The sequence below is a fragment of the Scyliorhinus canicula genome, chromosome 17 (assembly GCF_902713615.1).
Source record: "Scyliorhinus canicula chromosome 17, sScyCan1.1, whole genome shotgun sequence".
Lineage (NCBI taxonomy): Eukaryota > Metazoa > Chordata > Chondrichthyes > Carcharhiniformes > Scyliorhinidae > Scyliorhinus > Scyliorhinus canicula.
In genome coordinates this window covers 12,570,811-12,588,181 of record NC_052162.1, presented here as the reverse complement: position 1 = coordinate 12,588,181, position 17,371 = coordinate 12,570,811, and the positions used below count along the sequence as shown (strand labels likewise).

Genomic DNA, 17,371 nt, shown 5'->3' with positions numbered 1-17,371 from the left:
TCTCTCTCTCTCTCTCTGTCTCTCTCTGTGTTTTTCTCTCTGTCTCTCTCTGTCTCGCTCTCTGTCTCGCTCTCTGTCTCGCTCTCTGTCTCGCTCTCTGTCTCGCTCTCTGTCTCGCTCTCTGTCTCGCTCTCTGTGTCGCTCTCTGTCTCGCTCTCTGTCTCGCTCTCTGTCTCGCTCTCTGTCTCGCTCTCTGTCTCGCTCTCTGTGTCGCTCTCTGTGTCGCTCTCTGTGTCGCTCTCTGTGTCGCTCTCTGTGTCGCTCTCTGTGTCGCTCTCTGTGTCGCTCTCTGTGTCGCTCTCTGTGTCGCTCTCTGTGTCGCTCTCTGTGTCGCTCTCTGTGTCGCTCTCTGTGTCGCTCTCTGTGTCGCTCTCTGTGTCGCTCTCTGTGTCGCTCTCTGTGTCGCTCTCTGTGTCGCTCTCTGTGTCGCTCTCTGTGTCGCTCTCTGTGTCGCTCTCTGTGTCTGTGTCTCTGTCGCTCTCTGTGTCGCTCTCTGTGTCGCTCTCTGTGTCGCTGTCTCTGTCTCTGTCTCTGTCTCTGTCTCTGTCTCTGTCTCTGTCTCTGTCTCTGTCTCTGTCTCTGTCTCTGTCTCTGTCTCACTCACTCTCTCTATGGCTAGTGCATCCTTACTTCGTTAAGGTGACCAAAACGGTACACAATACTCCAGGTGTGATCTTATCAAGGCTCTATACAATTGCAGCAAGACTCCTTTATTCCTTTCAAAAGGAAATTAACCTAAAAAGGCTGCTGGTTAAATGCTAGTTGCAGGCTTTCAATCTGATTTTTGTTGATGTCTGTAAACAGAAGTACTTCAAAAACATTTATCCTGAAGAACTGATCGGAAAATGTGATATAGTCGGATTTGGATTTGGAACATGCTACCCCGCGATGTGTTTTTGCAGGATTCTAAATTATTATTTTTAAACCTGCTATATGTAACTGGTGTGGAACTCGAGCCCACTTGTGTCATTGTGAATTTATAATGCGGTATTAAAACCTGCACTAGGAATACTGGTATGAAGGCTAAAGGGGTGGTTCACAAGACGGCTACTTGACATGTCCGTGATCTACATTGATGTATTGGGGACAAGAGAAATTCATCCCACCAGTCACTGCTCTGTCATTCAGTCAGATCACAGCTGGTTTAAACATCACCTCAATCTTTGCTTCCTGTGTAGTTCATGTAGTCCTGATCTTGCCCAATGCTTGTGCAGTGGTGCTCCTCAAGCTATATATAACCCATTGTCTCTCTCTCTCTCTCTCTCGGAGGGCGATCTCTATGGCCCATTATGGGCTATGGCTAATTATTGCTTGTTCTCCCCGATAACCCTAATGCAACAAAAGTTTATCAATCTCAAAAGCTCCAATTGACCCCAGGCATCTACAGCTTTTGGGAGAAAAGAATGGTGTGGTTGGGGATAGTTCTCTGACTAGATACACTAGGTAGCAAATTAATTCTTCTTCTTTGGCACTCACATTGACTTTCTGTTTGCAGTTCCTTGACCCGTGCCCTCCAGCCAGCCATACTGATGCAGTTAAAACTGTCGAACGGTAATATTCATCGCTTTGAAGTGAGTACTTTGTGGCGTTGAAAAGTATTTATATCTTTTTGGTACACTTCTGTCAGCTGACGTGAGGCAATGGCATGAGCCTCCTTGGTGACTGAATTTGGGCAGGATCACTGCTACATTTACAGACTTTCGAATCCGCAGATGAAGCATTTTGCAAAGTGTGACATTCTACAATTTGTGGTGCTAACTTCAGCAGCACTTTGTCTAGCAGCACATCCTTGGCAGGTTGCCTGGAAGAAATGTTGGAGCTGACTTAATATAAAACGTTAATGCTGTAGTTTGATCCTGTAATGCTTCGTGAAATTGATTCATAAGAGCTGTAAGATTTCTACGTACGTGATGGGTGCCAGTTGTGGCTCAGTTGACAGCACTCGCACCACTGAATCACAAGGTTATTGGTTCAAGTCCTACTCCTGGACTTGAGCACAAATATTTAGGCTGACACTTCAGTGCAGCACAGCGAGAGTGCTGCATTATTGGAGGGCCGTGAATTTTGGATGAGAGATTTAAGGCCGCACCTGCCCTCTTGGGTGGATCCCGTGGAAGTCCTGGTGTCCTGGCCCCATACATATCCCTCAACCAACGCCGTGATAACGGATTAACTGATCGTCATTGCATCGCTGTTTGTGGGAGCTTGCTGTGAGCACATTGGCTGCTGCCTTCTCTGAGATTGTGAAAGGCACCATATAAATAGACGTGATGGGGCACTTCAAGACTTAGCGGCTCTCAATCCACCTTGTTCCTAACTAAAATTAAGAATTTTATGTATCCTGCCCGGGAGAGCTTGGATATTTCCTAACGCCCTCCTCCGTCTTCTTAACCCATTATCCCATTATTTTTCTTTCCTGTTTCACAGCAGAGGCTAATTTAATGACGGGCAATATTTTGCTGCTTCTGGGTGCAATGCACAGGTTTTGGCGCTGGTCTAACAAACATGTTCCCAAGAGCTTAAACCTTGCCACAGCAAATGGTGAAATCGAGTTCAGTGAAGCTGGTCACTCCTGGGCCAGCACCAGAAGATTGCCATTAAAGCTGCAGGTTTGTCGTAAAATCCCAGTAGATTCGCTGTGTCCTCCAGGAACCCCAGTTTGGCCTGGCCATGCGCACACTAATTGACTATACCCTCCAGGCCACGTGTACTGCCCTCGATCAACGTCAGACCTCAACAACAAATACATTTTCAACAAATATTAAAAAATGATTTTGTTTATGCCTACTGGAATTTAATGATTTTTTTTTAAAAAAAATAATTCATGGGAAGGGGGTGTTTCTGGCAAAGCTGGCACAGTAGCACTGTGTTTAGCACTGTGGCTTCACAGCGCCAGGGTCCCAGGTTCGATTCCCGGCTTGCGTCATTGGCTGTGTGGCATCTGCATGTTCTCCCCATGTCTGCGTGGGTTTCCTCCGGGTGCTCCAGTTTCCTCGGATTGCCCATGCTAAATTGCCCCTTGATGTCCAGAAAGGTTAGGTGGGGTTACTGGGTTACAGGGATAGGGTGGAGGTGTGGGCTTAAGTAGGGTGCTTTTTCCAAGAGCCGGTGCAGACTCGATGGGCCGAATGGTCTCCTTCTGCAATGTAAATTCTATGATTCCCTGATTACCCTTGAGAAAGTAGTGGTGAGTCGCCATCTTGAGCCAATGTAGTCCGTGAAGGCTGGTTCTCTGTTTTGTTTCATGATTGATGGGTTTAGAACATATTCCCAGTGAGATCAGAATGCTGAAAACAGACTTTTCTAGTCCTGCCAAATTCAGGAAGATGAGCCTGGCCTAAAAGTGCAGCCAGATATAGAAATGTCGCACACTGAAGTGAGGGGAACGCATAAGGATTCTGCAGAATGAACAACCAAAGCTTCTAGGTTTTAGTTCTGTTTCTCCAGGGTTAAGAGAATGGAAATATTTTGCCCTATGAATAAATATAATCTCGGGTCTTAATTCGCTGCGAGTGTTAGACCTTTGGAAGATCAGCATGTAACTCGAGTGGATCAGTAAACATGGGAGGGGCCAGTGCTGAAAATGAATGGTAATTAGAACCTGAGATGCATCAAACTTACATAAGTATGAATTGCTGCCAATTGTAAATGTTATATAACTACATTTGGCCTGCTGCCCATTCCTGTACCGGCTTCTATTAAAGTCTACAAACTGCAAACAGATCCATTTAATCTTGTAGCGTTTGTGACATTTACTTAACATTAAATCTGGAATGTAACTTTTTTTTCCCCCATAAACTGACAGAGCAGTCAGAACAAGATCTGCAAAGCTGACTCCACATTTGCCTGTTCCAATACTTGGAACATTACTGGGACAACCCTCCTAGAACCCCCATGAACTTCAACTCCTCCAAAACTCTGCTGTCCGCATCCCATCTCAAACCTCGTTCCACTCACCCAGCAAGCCTTTCTTGACCTACATTGGCTCCCACTCCCCTGCTGCATCAAGTTTGAAATGATTTTCCTTGTATTGAAATACTTTCATGGCCTCCTTTCTGCCAGATCTCTAAGTTAATCCAGGCCCACAAACCCCATGCATTCCTCTGACTCTTGTGCATTCCGCCAGTGCCTCCACCCATCAATTGACAGTAGTGCCTTCAGCCACTCCAATCCACTGCTCAGCAGTTGCCTCTCTTTAAATTCCTCCGCCTCTCCCGCTCCCTCTTTCAGCATCCTTCTTTAAAGCCAATTAGATTGACCAAGCTTCGAGTTCATAAGACTAGAAGGCATAGGAGCAGAATTAGGCCACTCGGCCCATTGAACCTGCTCCTCCATTCAATCATGGCTGATGTTTTCTCATCCCCATTCTCCTGCCTTTTCCCCATAACCCCTGATCCCCTTATTAATCAAGAACCTTTCTATCTCTGTCTTAAAGACACACAGGGCTGGTTTAGCACAGGGCTAAATTGCTGGCTTTGAAAGCAGACCAAGGCAGGCCAGCAGCACAGTTCAATTCCTGTACCAGCCTCCCCGAACAGACGCCGGAATGTGGCGACTAGGGGCTTTTCACAGTAACTTCATTTGAAGCCTACTTGTGACAATAAGCGATTTTCATTTCATTTTTTTCATTTTGGCCTCCACAGCCTTCTGTGGTAAAGAGTTCCACAGATTCACCACCCTCTGGCTGAAGAAATTCTTCCTCATCTCAGTTTTAATGGATCATCCCTTTAGTCTGAGATTGTGTCCTCTGCTTCTAGTTTTTCCTACAAGTGGAAACATCCTCTCCACGTCGACTCTAGGCCTCGCAGTATCCTGTAAGTTTCAATAAGATCCCCCCTCATCCTTCTAAACACCTACGAGCACAGACCCAGAGTCCTCAACCGTTCCTCATACGTTCTTCATTCCAGGGATCATTCTTGTGAACCTCCTCTACCCTTTCCAAGGCCAGCACATCCTTCCTTAGAGTCACCCTAATGAAATATTCTTTTTTGGCTCAGTACTATTATTTGTGATCCTGGCACTGCCCCGGTCTCGACACTGACACTGCGAAGCAGCTTGCAAGTTATGCTGCATTAAAGGTGTTTTATAAGTGCAAGATATTTATTTTTCAGTGCATTGTAACTTTGTTTTGCTATATATTCTCCAAACTAGAATAATTCTGTAATTTGTTTACTTTGGAAGCACTCTGAATATGAATTGCCATCGAGGCAAGTATGAGACCAAAGTTTTCTAGTGAACTTTCTTTCAGAAAAAAGATAAAAGCAGGTAATAGTGAGCTGCAAGCATGCTTGAATAAATTACAAGCTTTAAATCAACAGAAAATGATTCTGAACATTCTCTCTGGCTTTTTAATTCAACAACAAAAAATGGTGAAAATATGTCCATTTATTGCCACAGTGAAGTGGAACTTAAACAGTGTTTTTAAAATAAAAAGCGAGAATAGAATATTTTGTTTTCAGTCCTTGAAGCACAAACGCTTGATCAGCACCCAATCTGCCACCTTGAATGTTCACTTCCTCCACCACCAGCACACAGTAGCTGAGTGTATGCATTCAATGGCTGGTTTAGCACAGGGCTAAATCGCTGGCTTTGAAAGCAGATCAAGGCAGGCCAGCAGCACAATTCAATTCCCGTACCAGCCTCCCCGATGGCCAAACTACATAAGTTTCAGAACAAAGAGCGGGTGCTGAACTGGGCAAGGAACACGAGGATGGGAGGGACACACGATCCGCATCTACCGGGACATTGGAGCTGACCTGGACTAGCGCCAGGAGGAATTTAAGGGGCAAAAGCAGCTTTATTTAAGAACCAGGGTGCGGTTTGGCATGTTGTACCTGGCGAGACTTGAGTAACCTACATCAGCAAAGAACGTTACTTTAACACGACTGACGAAGGAAATGTGTTCATCTGGGAAAAACATGCAGGGAAGACCGCATTAATGGACAATCAAGAACTCAAACAAGGCACTGTGTCCGTTCTGAATGCTTACATGATCTGCGGGGGTGGGGGTGGGGTTAGCTTGCTGGTCACACCAGGTCGCACATGGGGATGGCTGGAACAAAGAAGACAATGGCAGCCATCTCGGATGGTCCACAAACAAGAAACCTCGCCGCGCAGAAACATGTCCACGTGGTAAGTATGGCGGACCCCACAGGAGCGGGGGTGAGGGGAGATGGGGTGGGTTGAGGGGCGGAAACTCCCAATCAGAATAGTCACTTGGAACATCAGGGGACTCAACGACCCAGTGAAAAGATCCAGAGTCTTCGTCCAGCTGAAAAGCCGGAGGGCCGACATAGTCTTCCTTCAGGCGACACACTTGAGGCGACACCTGGGGGAGAAGGACCGACTGAGGGTACGGAAGAGCTGGATAGGACAGACGTACCAAGCGTGCTTCAGTACGAGTGCAAGGGGGGGTGGCCATACTGTTTGGCAAAACATACTGTCACAGTGACAGACCTGGAGGGATGGTACTTAATGGATAGCAGCATCCTGGAAGGGGCACCGGTGGTGCTTGTCAACATATATGCCCCTAACTGGGACGACGCTGACTTTGTTAAGAAAACCATGGCGGAGATCCTTGACCTAGACTCCCACCAACTCACCGTGGGGCATCACGCAGATAGTTAAACCATAGGGTTGTGGGAACTGGTTACTGGGAGCCCATTGCTAATATGCCTTGTATATGGTTTGTATATGGGCTGGTTTAGCTCACTCAGCTAAATCACTGGCTTTTCAAGCAGGCCAGCAGCAAGGTTTGATTCCCGTACCAGCCTCCCCGGACAGGTGGTGACAAGGGACTTTTCACAGTAACTTCATTGAAGCCTACTCGTGACAATAAGCGATTTTCATTTCATTTCATTTCATATGTATCTGTTTCCTATGTATTCATATCTGTTGATTTTGTCCCTTATGTTTTTTTTTCTGGCAATGTTACAAATAAACACAAAACCAATACAAATATTTGAAGAATCCATACAAACCCTACTGTGCTGTAGAAGGCCATTCGGGCCATCGAGTCTGCACCAACCATCTGAAAGAGTACCCTACCTCGGTCCATTCCTGTAAATCCCACCTAACTTGCAATTCTTACTAAGGGGCAATTTAGCGTGGCTGGTTTAGCACAGTGGACTAAACAGCTGGCTTGTAAAGCAGAACAAGGCCAGCAGCGCGGGTTCAATTCCCGTACCAGCCTCCCCGAACAGGTGCCGGAATGTGGCGACTAGGGGCCTTTCACAGTAACTTCATTTGAAAGGGATTTAGATATTTCAGTAAGCTCAAGGAAAGTGATAAAAGAAGGGGAGGAGTGGCATTGTTAGTCAAGGATAGTATTACGGTGGCAGAAAGGACGTTTGATGAGGACTCGTCTACTGAGGTAGTATGGGCTGAGGTTAGAAACAGGAAAGGAGAGGTCACCCTGTTGGGAGTTTTCTATAGGCCTCTGAAAAGTTTCAGAGATGTGGAGAAAAGGATTGCAAAGATGGTTCTGGATAGGAGCGAAAGTAACAGGGTAGTTGTTATGAGGGACTTTAGCTTTCCAAATATTGACTGGAAACGCTATAGATCAAGTACTTTAGATCGGTCCGTTTTTGTCCAATGTGTGCAGGAGGGTTTGCTGACACAGTATGTAGATAGGCCAACAAGAGGCAAGGCCACATTGGATTTGGTACTGGGTAATGAACCAGGCCAGGTGCTAGATTTTGAGGTAGGTGAGCACTTTGGTGATAGTGACCACAATTCAGTCACATTTACTTTTAGCGATGAAAAGGGATAGGTATATACCGCAGGGCAAGAGTTATAGCTGGGGAAAAGGCAATGATAATGCGATAAGGCAAGACTTAGGATGCATAAGATGGGGAAGGAAACTGCAGGGGATGGGCACAATTAAAATGTGGAGCTCGTTCAAGGAACAGCTACTGCGTGTCCTTTAAGTATGTACCTGTCAGGCAGGGAGGAAGTGGTCGAGCGAGGGAAGCATGGTTTACTAAAGTAGTCGAATCACTTGTCAAGAGGAAGAAGGAGGCTTATGTAAAGATGAGACGTGAAGGTTCAGTTAGGGCACTCGAGAGTTACAAGTTAGCTAGGAAGGACCTAAAGAGAGAGCTAAGAAAAGCCAGGAGGGGACATGAGAAGTCTTTGGCAGGTAGGATCAAGGATAACCCTAAAGCTTTCTATAGGTATGTCAGGAAAAAAAGAATGACTAGGGTAAGAGTAGGGCCAGTCAAGGACAGTAGTGGGAAGTTATGCGTGGAGTCAGAGGAGATAGGAGAGGTGCTAAATGAATATTTTTCGTCAGTATTCACACAGAAAAAGTCAATGTTGTCGAGGAGAATACTGAGATACAGGCTACTAGACTAGAAGGGCTTGAGGTTCATGAGGAGGTGTTCGCAATTCTGGAAAGTGTGAAAATAGATAAGTCCCCTGGGCTGGATGGGATTTATCCTAGGATTCTCTGGGAAGCTAGGGAGGATATTGCTGAGTCTTTGGCTTTGATCTTTATGTTGTCATTGTCTACAGGAATAGTGCCAGAAGACTGGAAGATAGCGAATGTTATTCCCTTGTTCAAGAAGGTGACTATAGACCAGTGAGCCTTACTTCTGTTGTGGGCAAAGTCTTGGAAAGGTTTATAAGAGATAGGATTTATAATCATCTAGAAAGGAATAATTTGATTAGGGATAGTCAACACGGTTTTGTGACGGGTAGGTCGTGCCTCTCAAACCTTATTGAGTTCTTTTGAGAAGGTGACCAAACAGGAGGCCGAGGGTAAAGCAGTTGATGTGGTGTATATGGATTTCAGTAAAGTGTTTGAAAAGGTTCCCCACGGTAGGCTATTGCAGAAAATACAGAGGCATGGGATTCAGGGTGATTTAGCAGTTTGGATCAGAAATTGGCTCGCTGTAAGAAGACAGAGGGTGGTGGTTGATGGGAAATGTTCTGCCTGGAGTTCAGCTACTAGTGGTGTAACACAAGGATCTGTTTTGAGGCCACTGCTGTTTGTCAGTTTTATAAATGACCTGGAGGAGAGCGTAGAAGGATGGGTGAGTAAATTTGCAGATGACACTAAAGTTGGTGGAGTGTGGACAGTGTGGAAGGATGTTGCAGGTTACAGAGGGACATAGCTAAGTTGAAGAGCTGGGCTGAGAGGTGGTAATTGGAGTTTAATGCAGAAAAGTGTGAGGTGATTAATTTTGGAAGGAGTAACAGGAAGACAGAATATTGGGCTAATGGTAAGATTCTTGGTAGTGTGGATGAGCAGAGAGATCTCGGTGTCCATGTGCATAGATCCCTGAAAGTTGCCACCCAGGTTGATAGGGTTGTTAAGAAGGCGTATGGTGTGTTAGCTTTTATCGGTAGAGGGATTGAGTTTCGGAGCCATGAGGTCATGTTGCAGCTGCGCAAAACTCTGGTGCGGCTGCATTTGGAGTATTGCATGCAGTTCTGGTCGCCGCATTATAGGAAGGATGTGGAAGCATTGGAAAGGGTGCAGAGGAGATTTACCAGGATGTTGCCTGGCATGGAGGGAAGATCTCATAAGGAAAGGCTGAGGGACTTGAGGCTGTTTTTGTTAGAGAAGAAGGTTAAAAGGTGACTTAATTGAGGCATACAACATGATCAGAGGATTAGATAGGGTGGACAGTGAGAACTTTTTTCCTTGGATGTTGATGGCTAGCACGAGGAGACATAGCTTTAAATTGAGGGGAGATAGATATAGGACAGATGTCAGAGGTAGGTTCTTTACTCAGAGAGTAGGAAGGGCGTGGAATGCCCTGCCTGCAACAGTAGTCGACTCGCCAACATTAAGGGCATTTAAATGGTCATTGGATAAACATATGAATGATAAGGGAATAGTGTAGATGGGCTTTAGAGGGGTTTCACAGGTCGGCGCAACATCGAGGGCCGAAGGGCCTGTACTGTGCTGTAATGTTCTATGTTCTATTCCTTGCCCAGTGAAGCAGTTGAGGATCCTTCATTAAATGTTTGTTTTTAAGATAAAGGTAGTTTTTTGAAGGATTAAGGGTTATGGTGTTCGGGACGGAAAGTGGAGCTGAGCCCACAAAAGATCACCCATGATCTCATTGAATGGTGGAGCAGGCTGGAAGGGCCAGATGGCCTACTCCTGCTCCTAGTTCTTGTGTTCTTATTCCGGCGCCTGTTCGGGTACACAGAAGGAGAATCTAGAATGTCCAAGTTACCTAACAGCACATCTTTCGGGACTTGTGGGAGGAAACCGGAGCGCCCGGAGCAAACCCACGCAGACACAGGGAGAACGTGCAGACAGTGACCCAAGCCGGGAATCGAACCTGGGACCCTAGCGCTGTGAAGCAACAGTGCTACCCACTGTGCTACTGTGCCATCCAATGTATTTACTTCCAGTGCATTGTTAACAAGTAAATATGTCCATTTTAATTATTTACTGTGCTTTTATGATCTTTAGGTCCCGGTTGTAAAGTTTCAGGAGTTACGGTACAACGTCGCTCTAATCCTGAAGGAAATGAATGACTTGGAAAAAAGAAGCATTCTCAAAATTCAAGATTAGAATATTTCAGACTTGTCATTAAAACAGAACCACAAACCAGGAACTTGCCGATAGACTTTTATAGGAGATAATCTTGTTTTACTAAAGCTGCCACAGCCAGTGAATCTTTCATTATTTTTAGTACATGTGCAGTTATCACAGCAGTGACTTATGAACTGAGATCACTGGTGCATCATGGGCTTCTTGAATTGATTCCCAATATTCACCAGCCTTCAAATGTCTGTCTTCCAAAGCCAACCTGTATGTCTGTTCGCACTGCTGCAACTGGCTTGATAGATTATCTTGAGCCACGCTCTGGCTTCTCAGCCATTGACTTAAAAGGAAACATTTACACTGGCATAGGTGTGGCTTTTGGGGTGGCAAAGAGAGGGAGACTGAAAGTGGAGTAAAGTGAAAAAGAAAGGTGCATGAACTATAATTAGCAATGATAACAATGCATCAGTCAAAGCTGGGAAATGGTTAAAGAATGTAAATCAGGTCAAGTTTTAAAATGACCAGCCCCTTTTATGTAAGCTCTTGAGTTGCTCGACCTTTAGCTTGTTGTACAATAACATATTAAGTTTCAAATGTAACATAACAAAAGTTGTATAACTTGTAGTTATATAAAGCATCATACTTTTGGCATTCCATTTTTAGTCTGGCTATGTTTCTGACCAGTGCAGAAACTGATCATTGTACTTGGGTCTCTGAACCAAGCTACTGAAAAGTCCATCCAAATATTTGGAGTTTATCTTTCCCTGTTATGGAGGGAGTCATCCTGAGCCAAAGGTCTTGGAGTCAGACAGGAATTAATGGTGTCAGATCTTTAGACTTGCACTGTACAAACCAGTTTGCTGGAGCTAAATTCTTTTGTGTCAGTCTCTCTTCCAAAACTGCTGATAGGAACTGAGGCAATGGAAAAAATAAAGTATTTGAGCGTTTTTTTTTGTTTGTTTCTTTCTTTCTCGCAGGGCGGCACGGTGGGGCAGTGGTTAGCACTGCTGCCTCACGGCGCTGAGGATCCCGGTTCGATCCCGGCCCTGGGTCACTGTGTGGAATTTGCACATTCTCCGCGTGTCTGCGTGGGTCTTACCCATACAACCCAAAGATGTGTAGGTTAGGTGGATTGTCCATGCTAAATTGCCCCTTCATTGGAATTATTAACAAAGAAATAAAACCATTTCTTTCTTTCTCTCTCCCTCTTTATCTCTGCTCATCTCCTAATGGGGTGGACTCCCGCACGAGGAATGTCCTATTGCATCTCTGCCATATGAACTTTTATGGTGAATGTCAGCCTGCTGATTTACCATTGAGTGCCTCACAGCTGACCTCAGTTTATATTCATAAATACCCAATTCTAACAGCAGCTGGGGAACGAGCAGGAAGCTTTGCCAATAATGCTGCTGAAATATAATTTCTTAACACCATTTCTTTTCTGTTCTAATGCCCAAGGTTATTGTGGCTCACTTATATCAATCGTGTGTGCATTCTTCTGTCTTGCATGCATAATGATGTAATTACTTAATCACTGAAATATTGGTTTGACTCATTTGGTAACATGCTCACCTCTCAGTCAGACGTTTCAACATTCCCCCCAGTCTCGGGCCGAAGCTGCCACGGCAGTGCATTAGGAAGGGAGCGTTGCAGTGTTGACCCTACTACTAAGAGAATTGAATTCTCCCAGTGGCCCCGGCTAACACGTATACCCCAATGGCCATCCGGAAACACTGATTAAATTGTCATTCGCCTATCCTGGCGTTCATTGTATGCAAATTGTGTTCACCCACATAAATGTCTCCACTTAATTTGAATCTGCATGGCATGCTTTGGGACATCCTGAGAGATATGGTAGGGTGCAGAAGTGTGCATTCTATATACTACCATCCCTTTCAGATTACTTTTGGCTTAAAAAGTCCAGTTTCAAATGTTATAAGACCTCAGATTGTATAGCTTGTTCTGTAAGGCTTGCATTTCTTGTCAGAAAATCTAAGGGACTCCATTTCAAAATAAGGGGTCCCCATTTAAGATGGCGATTAGGAGCAATTTCTTCTGAGGATGGTTAGTGTTTAAAATTCACTTCCCTAGGGAGTAACGGAGCCTGAGTCAATGAATATATTCAAGGCTGAGTTAGTCAGATTTTTGATTGACAATGGGAGTCCAGGGTTTATGGGGATCGGACATGTCCTGATTGAGTGGTGGAGCAGTGATTGAGGGACTGAATGGTCTATCCCTAATCCTATTTCGTACATTCTTCAGAATTAATATTTAAAGTTGCAGAAATCCGACAGATGTAATACTTTAATATTTCACAAGAGGCTAAATTGTTGGATGCACAGATTTTTATGCATGACCTTAATTAGCCAAGAGGTTTGTGAAACTTCCTTGTGATGTTTTACTGCTGTTATTTTTTTTTAAAAACACACGAGCGATTGTGAGAAGTCCAGCTTTACTAACCTGAATAATTGCTCGGTTGTCTACAGTAGCCATTACCATTTTTAAATGATTGTTCGCAGGAAGCATCTAGAGATCAAAGCTTTAAAAAGACAGGTGCAATAGAATAATGGAACAACTAATGTACCAGTTATGCTTGAAGGAACCTTAACGTTTGATATTCATTTCCTTTCCCTATTCTTACTTTGAAAATGTATTATTTCAAATTTCTCTGCCTCAAACCGTACCTACCCACTTGCTTGTCTATCAAACTGTCCTGGCAGTCTCTAAAATAGTTCTTCTCGCAATTTCAGGTCACCTGCAATTTTCAGTATTGTCATTGGACTGGTAATCCAGAAACCCAGGATAATGCTCTGGAGTCCTGGGTTTGAATCCCACAATGGCAGATGATGAAATTTGAATTCAATTAAAACTAAAAATTAAAAAATATATATATAGAATTAAAAGTCTAATGACGACCATGCCAATTATTGTAAAAACCCATCTGGTTCACTAGTGTCCTTCAAGGAAGGAAATCTGCTGTCCTTTCCTGGTCTGGCCTACATGTGACTCCAGACCCACGCAGCGATATGGTTGACTCTTAACTTCCCCCCACTGAAATGGTCGAGCAAGCCACTCAGTTCTCGGGCAATCAGGGATGGGCAACAAATGCTGGCCCAGTCAGCGATGCCTCACATTCCAAGAACAAATTTTTAAAAAATATAACACTTTACTTGAGTGATACAAGTTCTTAGTTTATGTCGCGTAATGTAATGGGCCAGTATTTGGGGTGAAAATAGCGGTTCCCACTGTGCTCACGGTTACTTATGCAGAAATGGTAGAGACAGGTTTGCAGTTAAACATAAAACTGCAAAGGTTGCTCTCTGAGTTGTGCTACTCCACGTAGCTTTGCGATACCAGCATTTTGCTTTTCAACCCAATCTCTTAAGTGATTTGGTGAGGGATGAATAACCTTTTGTTTGAAGTAGTTTCCATCACTAATTTTTGGTGATACTTTCAGCCAACAAAAAAATCTAAACAGGCAATGATATATTTGTGTCATGCTACAGAAACTTTGACCTGTTATAATTCAGTGCAAGTCTGGACCATTCTTGTTTATAAGAAACAAGTAAGCTCCAACTCAGTCACTTGCAAAATATTTACCGTTCTGGTGAATAACCTTTTACCATATGTCTTATTACCTTGTGGATACATTCTGTTTCGCTCAGTTAGCTTGACGGCTGGTTCATGAGCCCAACAGTGTGGGCTCATAGGGAGAAACAGCCTATGGTCATCTGGGACTATGGCAACTTTGCTTACTTTACTGATTCATTCTGCTTAATCCCGTTTACCGCTATGTTTGCCTTAATTGCTCTGTGTGGGAGTCATGCCATAATACCTCACAAAAAACTACCTCAGACTCTCGTGGTTTAATTATTGCAGCAAGTGTTATGGGCCAGGGTTTAGAGAACCCCGAAGTGTATCATGGAGTTCACCTGACCCACAACTTTTAATAGATTGTGGTATGGGGAACACACGGCCCGCTCTACAGGTGTGGTACAGCAGAAATGTAAAAGTATTTTTTAAAGCAAAACAATGTTTATTCTATGAACTCAAGTTAACCTTTTTAAAACATACAGTGAACATCTTAGCAACCATCAATTCAAATATGACCACTAAAGAATACAACACTAAGTAATCCTTTAGCTGTCCTTTTAACATCCATAAGACTTTTAAAAAAACCTTTTAACAGAAGCACATCAGGTTAAAGTCACTACTAAGAGCGGGTATTTGTTTTAAATCACCAAAGGATCGATTTACAGTCTTTAGATTACAGAAAGAGAGACCAATACACCCTCTGGCTGTGACTGCAGCTATCCAGCTCTGAAAACAAAACTAAAATACACCCTGCAGAAAACATCTTAAAACGAAAGTAAAAAGCTGACAGACAGCCCAGCACCACCCACACTCTGACATCACTGATAAACACCCATTTCTTAAAGGTACTCTCACATTACACACGTCTAAACTATAAAGTATCACATTATAGGCCTGTCACATTTGCCTTTCTCCATCTTTTCAACCAGAATCTGGGAAAATTATCAATCGGGTTCCAGCGATTTATCTAGCAGGTTTGCGTCACTTTAGTACCATTTCCTTTTGAATAGTAACTTCCACTGCTATTCAAAAATAATCAAAAGAATGAATAGCTATAAATTTACAACTCGTTTGCTGGTACGAAAGATTCGATCGCATGTATTTTAGAATGTGCTACTGATGTTGCAATGGAAGAATCCAGCAGTTGCTCAATGAAGGGAAACAAAATATTTGTTTCATCAGCCATTGTAATGAGATGTTCCTACCCACTCTGCCATGTATCTGGGTCAATTCCGAACAGAACCATTACTTATTTCTTCACCCCATCATTGTCAATTGTCTGAATATTTGTGCACCGTCACACAGAATGGACAATGCATTCATAAACTATTCAAAAGCTGGACAGCTAATACCATAGTGATGTATGTAAACAAAGACCTAGTTCTAGCTCTCCCTACCTTGATGCCACTTAAGTAGGGCACTGGTGTTTACAATCTCATCTGTTCAATATCCTCGCAGACTGCAGAGTTCATAGCGTTTTTCGCTATGTGCAATTCATCTTTCACATATTTACTCAGGATTTTTGGGTTATCTTTCAGAATTTATTTTGATTAGAGAGCAGGAGGCTAGTTAGCAGACCCGTGACAATCGAAGGGACAAGGTTTTTGTTTACAACCTTCACCCCATTGGCTGAGAAAGAGCATAAGAAACGGGCAAGGCCAGAAAAGGCGAGTTGAAGGAAAAACTTCACTTTTTGAAACATCTTGAAGCGCATCAGTTTTTTAAAAATGGAAAACTTGCATTTATATAATGCCTGTGTTGACCTCAGGGGTGTTTCATAGTATTGCGCAGCCAAGGAAGTGCATTTGAAGTGCAGTCACTTGTGTAAAAAAGCGCAATTTAATTGGGTAGGGTGGCACGGTAGCACAGTGGTTAGCACTGTTGCTTCACAATGCCAGGGCCCTAGGTTCGATTCCCGGCTTGGGTCACTGTCTGTGCAGAGTCTGCACATTCTCCCCCTGTCAGTGTGGGTTTCCTCCAGGTGCTCCGGTTTCCTCCCACAAGTCCCGAAAGATGTGCTTGTTAGGTGAATTGGGCATTCTGAATTTTCTCTCTGTGTATCCGAACAGGCGCTGGAATGTGGCGACGAGTGGATTTTCACAGTAACTTCATTGCAGTGTTAATGTAAGCCCACTTATGACAATAATAAAGATTATTATTAGTCAGCCAATTGGTACACATTAAGCTCCCAGTTACTTGATAAACATGATCTGTTTTTCTGATGTTGATTGAACAATAAATGTTGGCCGGAAAAAAGATGAGTTTCCTGCTCACCTTTGAAAAACGTATCACCAGAACTTCGAGGTTGACCTGAGAGAGCAGACAGAGCCTCAATTTAACATTATGTACAAACACCTTCGACAGTACAGCACTCCCGCATTGCTGAATCGGGAGTGTCAGCCTTGATTTTTGTGCTCAAGTCAATAGCCCGCTATCAGTTTACAGCTTTTAGTTGAAGGATGAATATTGGCCGGGACACAGGTGAAATGGCCTGCTCACCTTCAGAATAGTGCCCAGGGATCTTCTACATTCTCCTGAGAAGAAAGTTAAACCAAATTTGAAGGGCTCATCCGAAAGATGGCACCCCAACAGGGCAGCAGGCATTGTACTGAAGTGGCAGCTTGGATTATGTGTTTTAAGTTCACAAAAAGCAGGACAAATCCAATCTGTTCCTTCAGCTTACTCTCAATCATCAGCAAAGTGGTGGAATGTGTCATCGACAGTGCTATAAAATGACACTTACTCACTAATAAGCTGCTCATCAGAGCCGCCAGGATCTTATTATAGCCTTGATTCAAAGATGGACAATAGAACTAAACTCCAGTGTCCTAATGATAATAATCTTCATTATTGTCACAAATAGGCTTACATTAATACTGCAATGAAGTTACTGTGAAAATCCCCCAGCCGTCACATCCCAGGGCCTGTTCAGATACACTGAGGGAGAATTCAGAATGTCCAATTCACCTAACATCTTTCGGGACTTGTGGGAGGAAGCTGGAGCTCCCGGAGGAAACCCACGCAGTCATGGGGAAAATGTGCAGACTCTGCACAGATAGTGACCCAAGCCGGGAATCGAACCCTAATCCCTGGAACTGTGAAGCAACAGTGCTAACCACTGATCTACCATGCCGCTCAGTCATCAAGGCAGATTTAACTGAGGGCGACATCGAAGAGCTCAAGTAAAAGTGAAGTTAATGAGAATCATGAGTAAAATTTAAGGCAATGGGAATCATGTGAGTGCTGTTGGGAGGGATTTAAACTAGTTCA

At 43.9% G+C, this 17,371-nt stretch overlaps 1 protein-coding gene across 4 annotated transcripts in view; it reads left to right on the top strand.

The window, feature by feature from the left end:
- commd5 (COMM domain containing 5) overlaps positions 1-17,371 on the top strand; it is a 47,870-nt gene that overhangs the window by 27,306 nt on the left and 3,193 nt on the right. For 3 of the 4 annotated variants that reach the window (XM_038774211.1, XM_038774212.1, XM_038774213.1), the window contains exons 7-8: positions 1,496-1,571; positions 10,433-11,454. In XM_038774211.1, the coding sequence (XP_038630139.1) occupies positions 1,496-1,571; positions 10,433-10,534 (178 nt within the window). In that variant the 3' untranslated portion in view covers positions 10,535-11,454. Of the gene's footprint in view, positions 1-1,495; positions 1,572-10,432; positions 11,455-17,371 lie in introns of those variants that run through there. The other variant, XM_038774214.1, reaches the window with a different exon arrangement.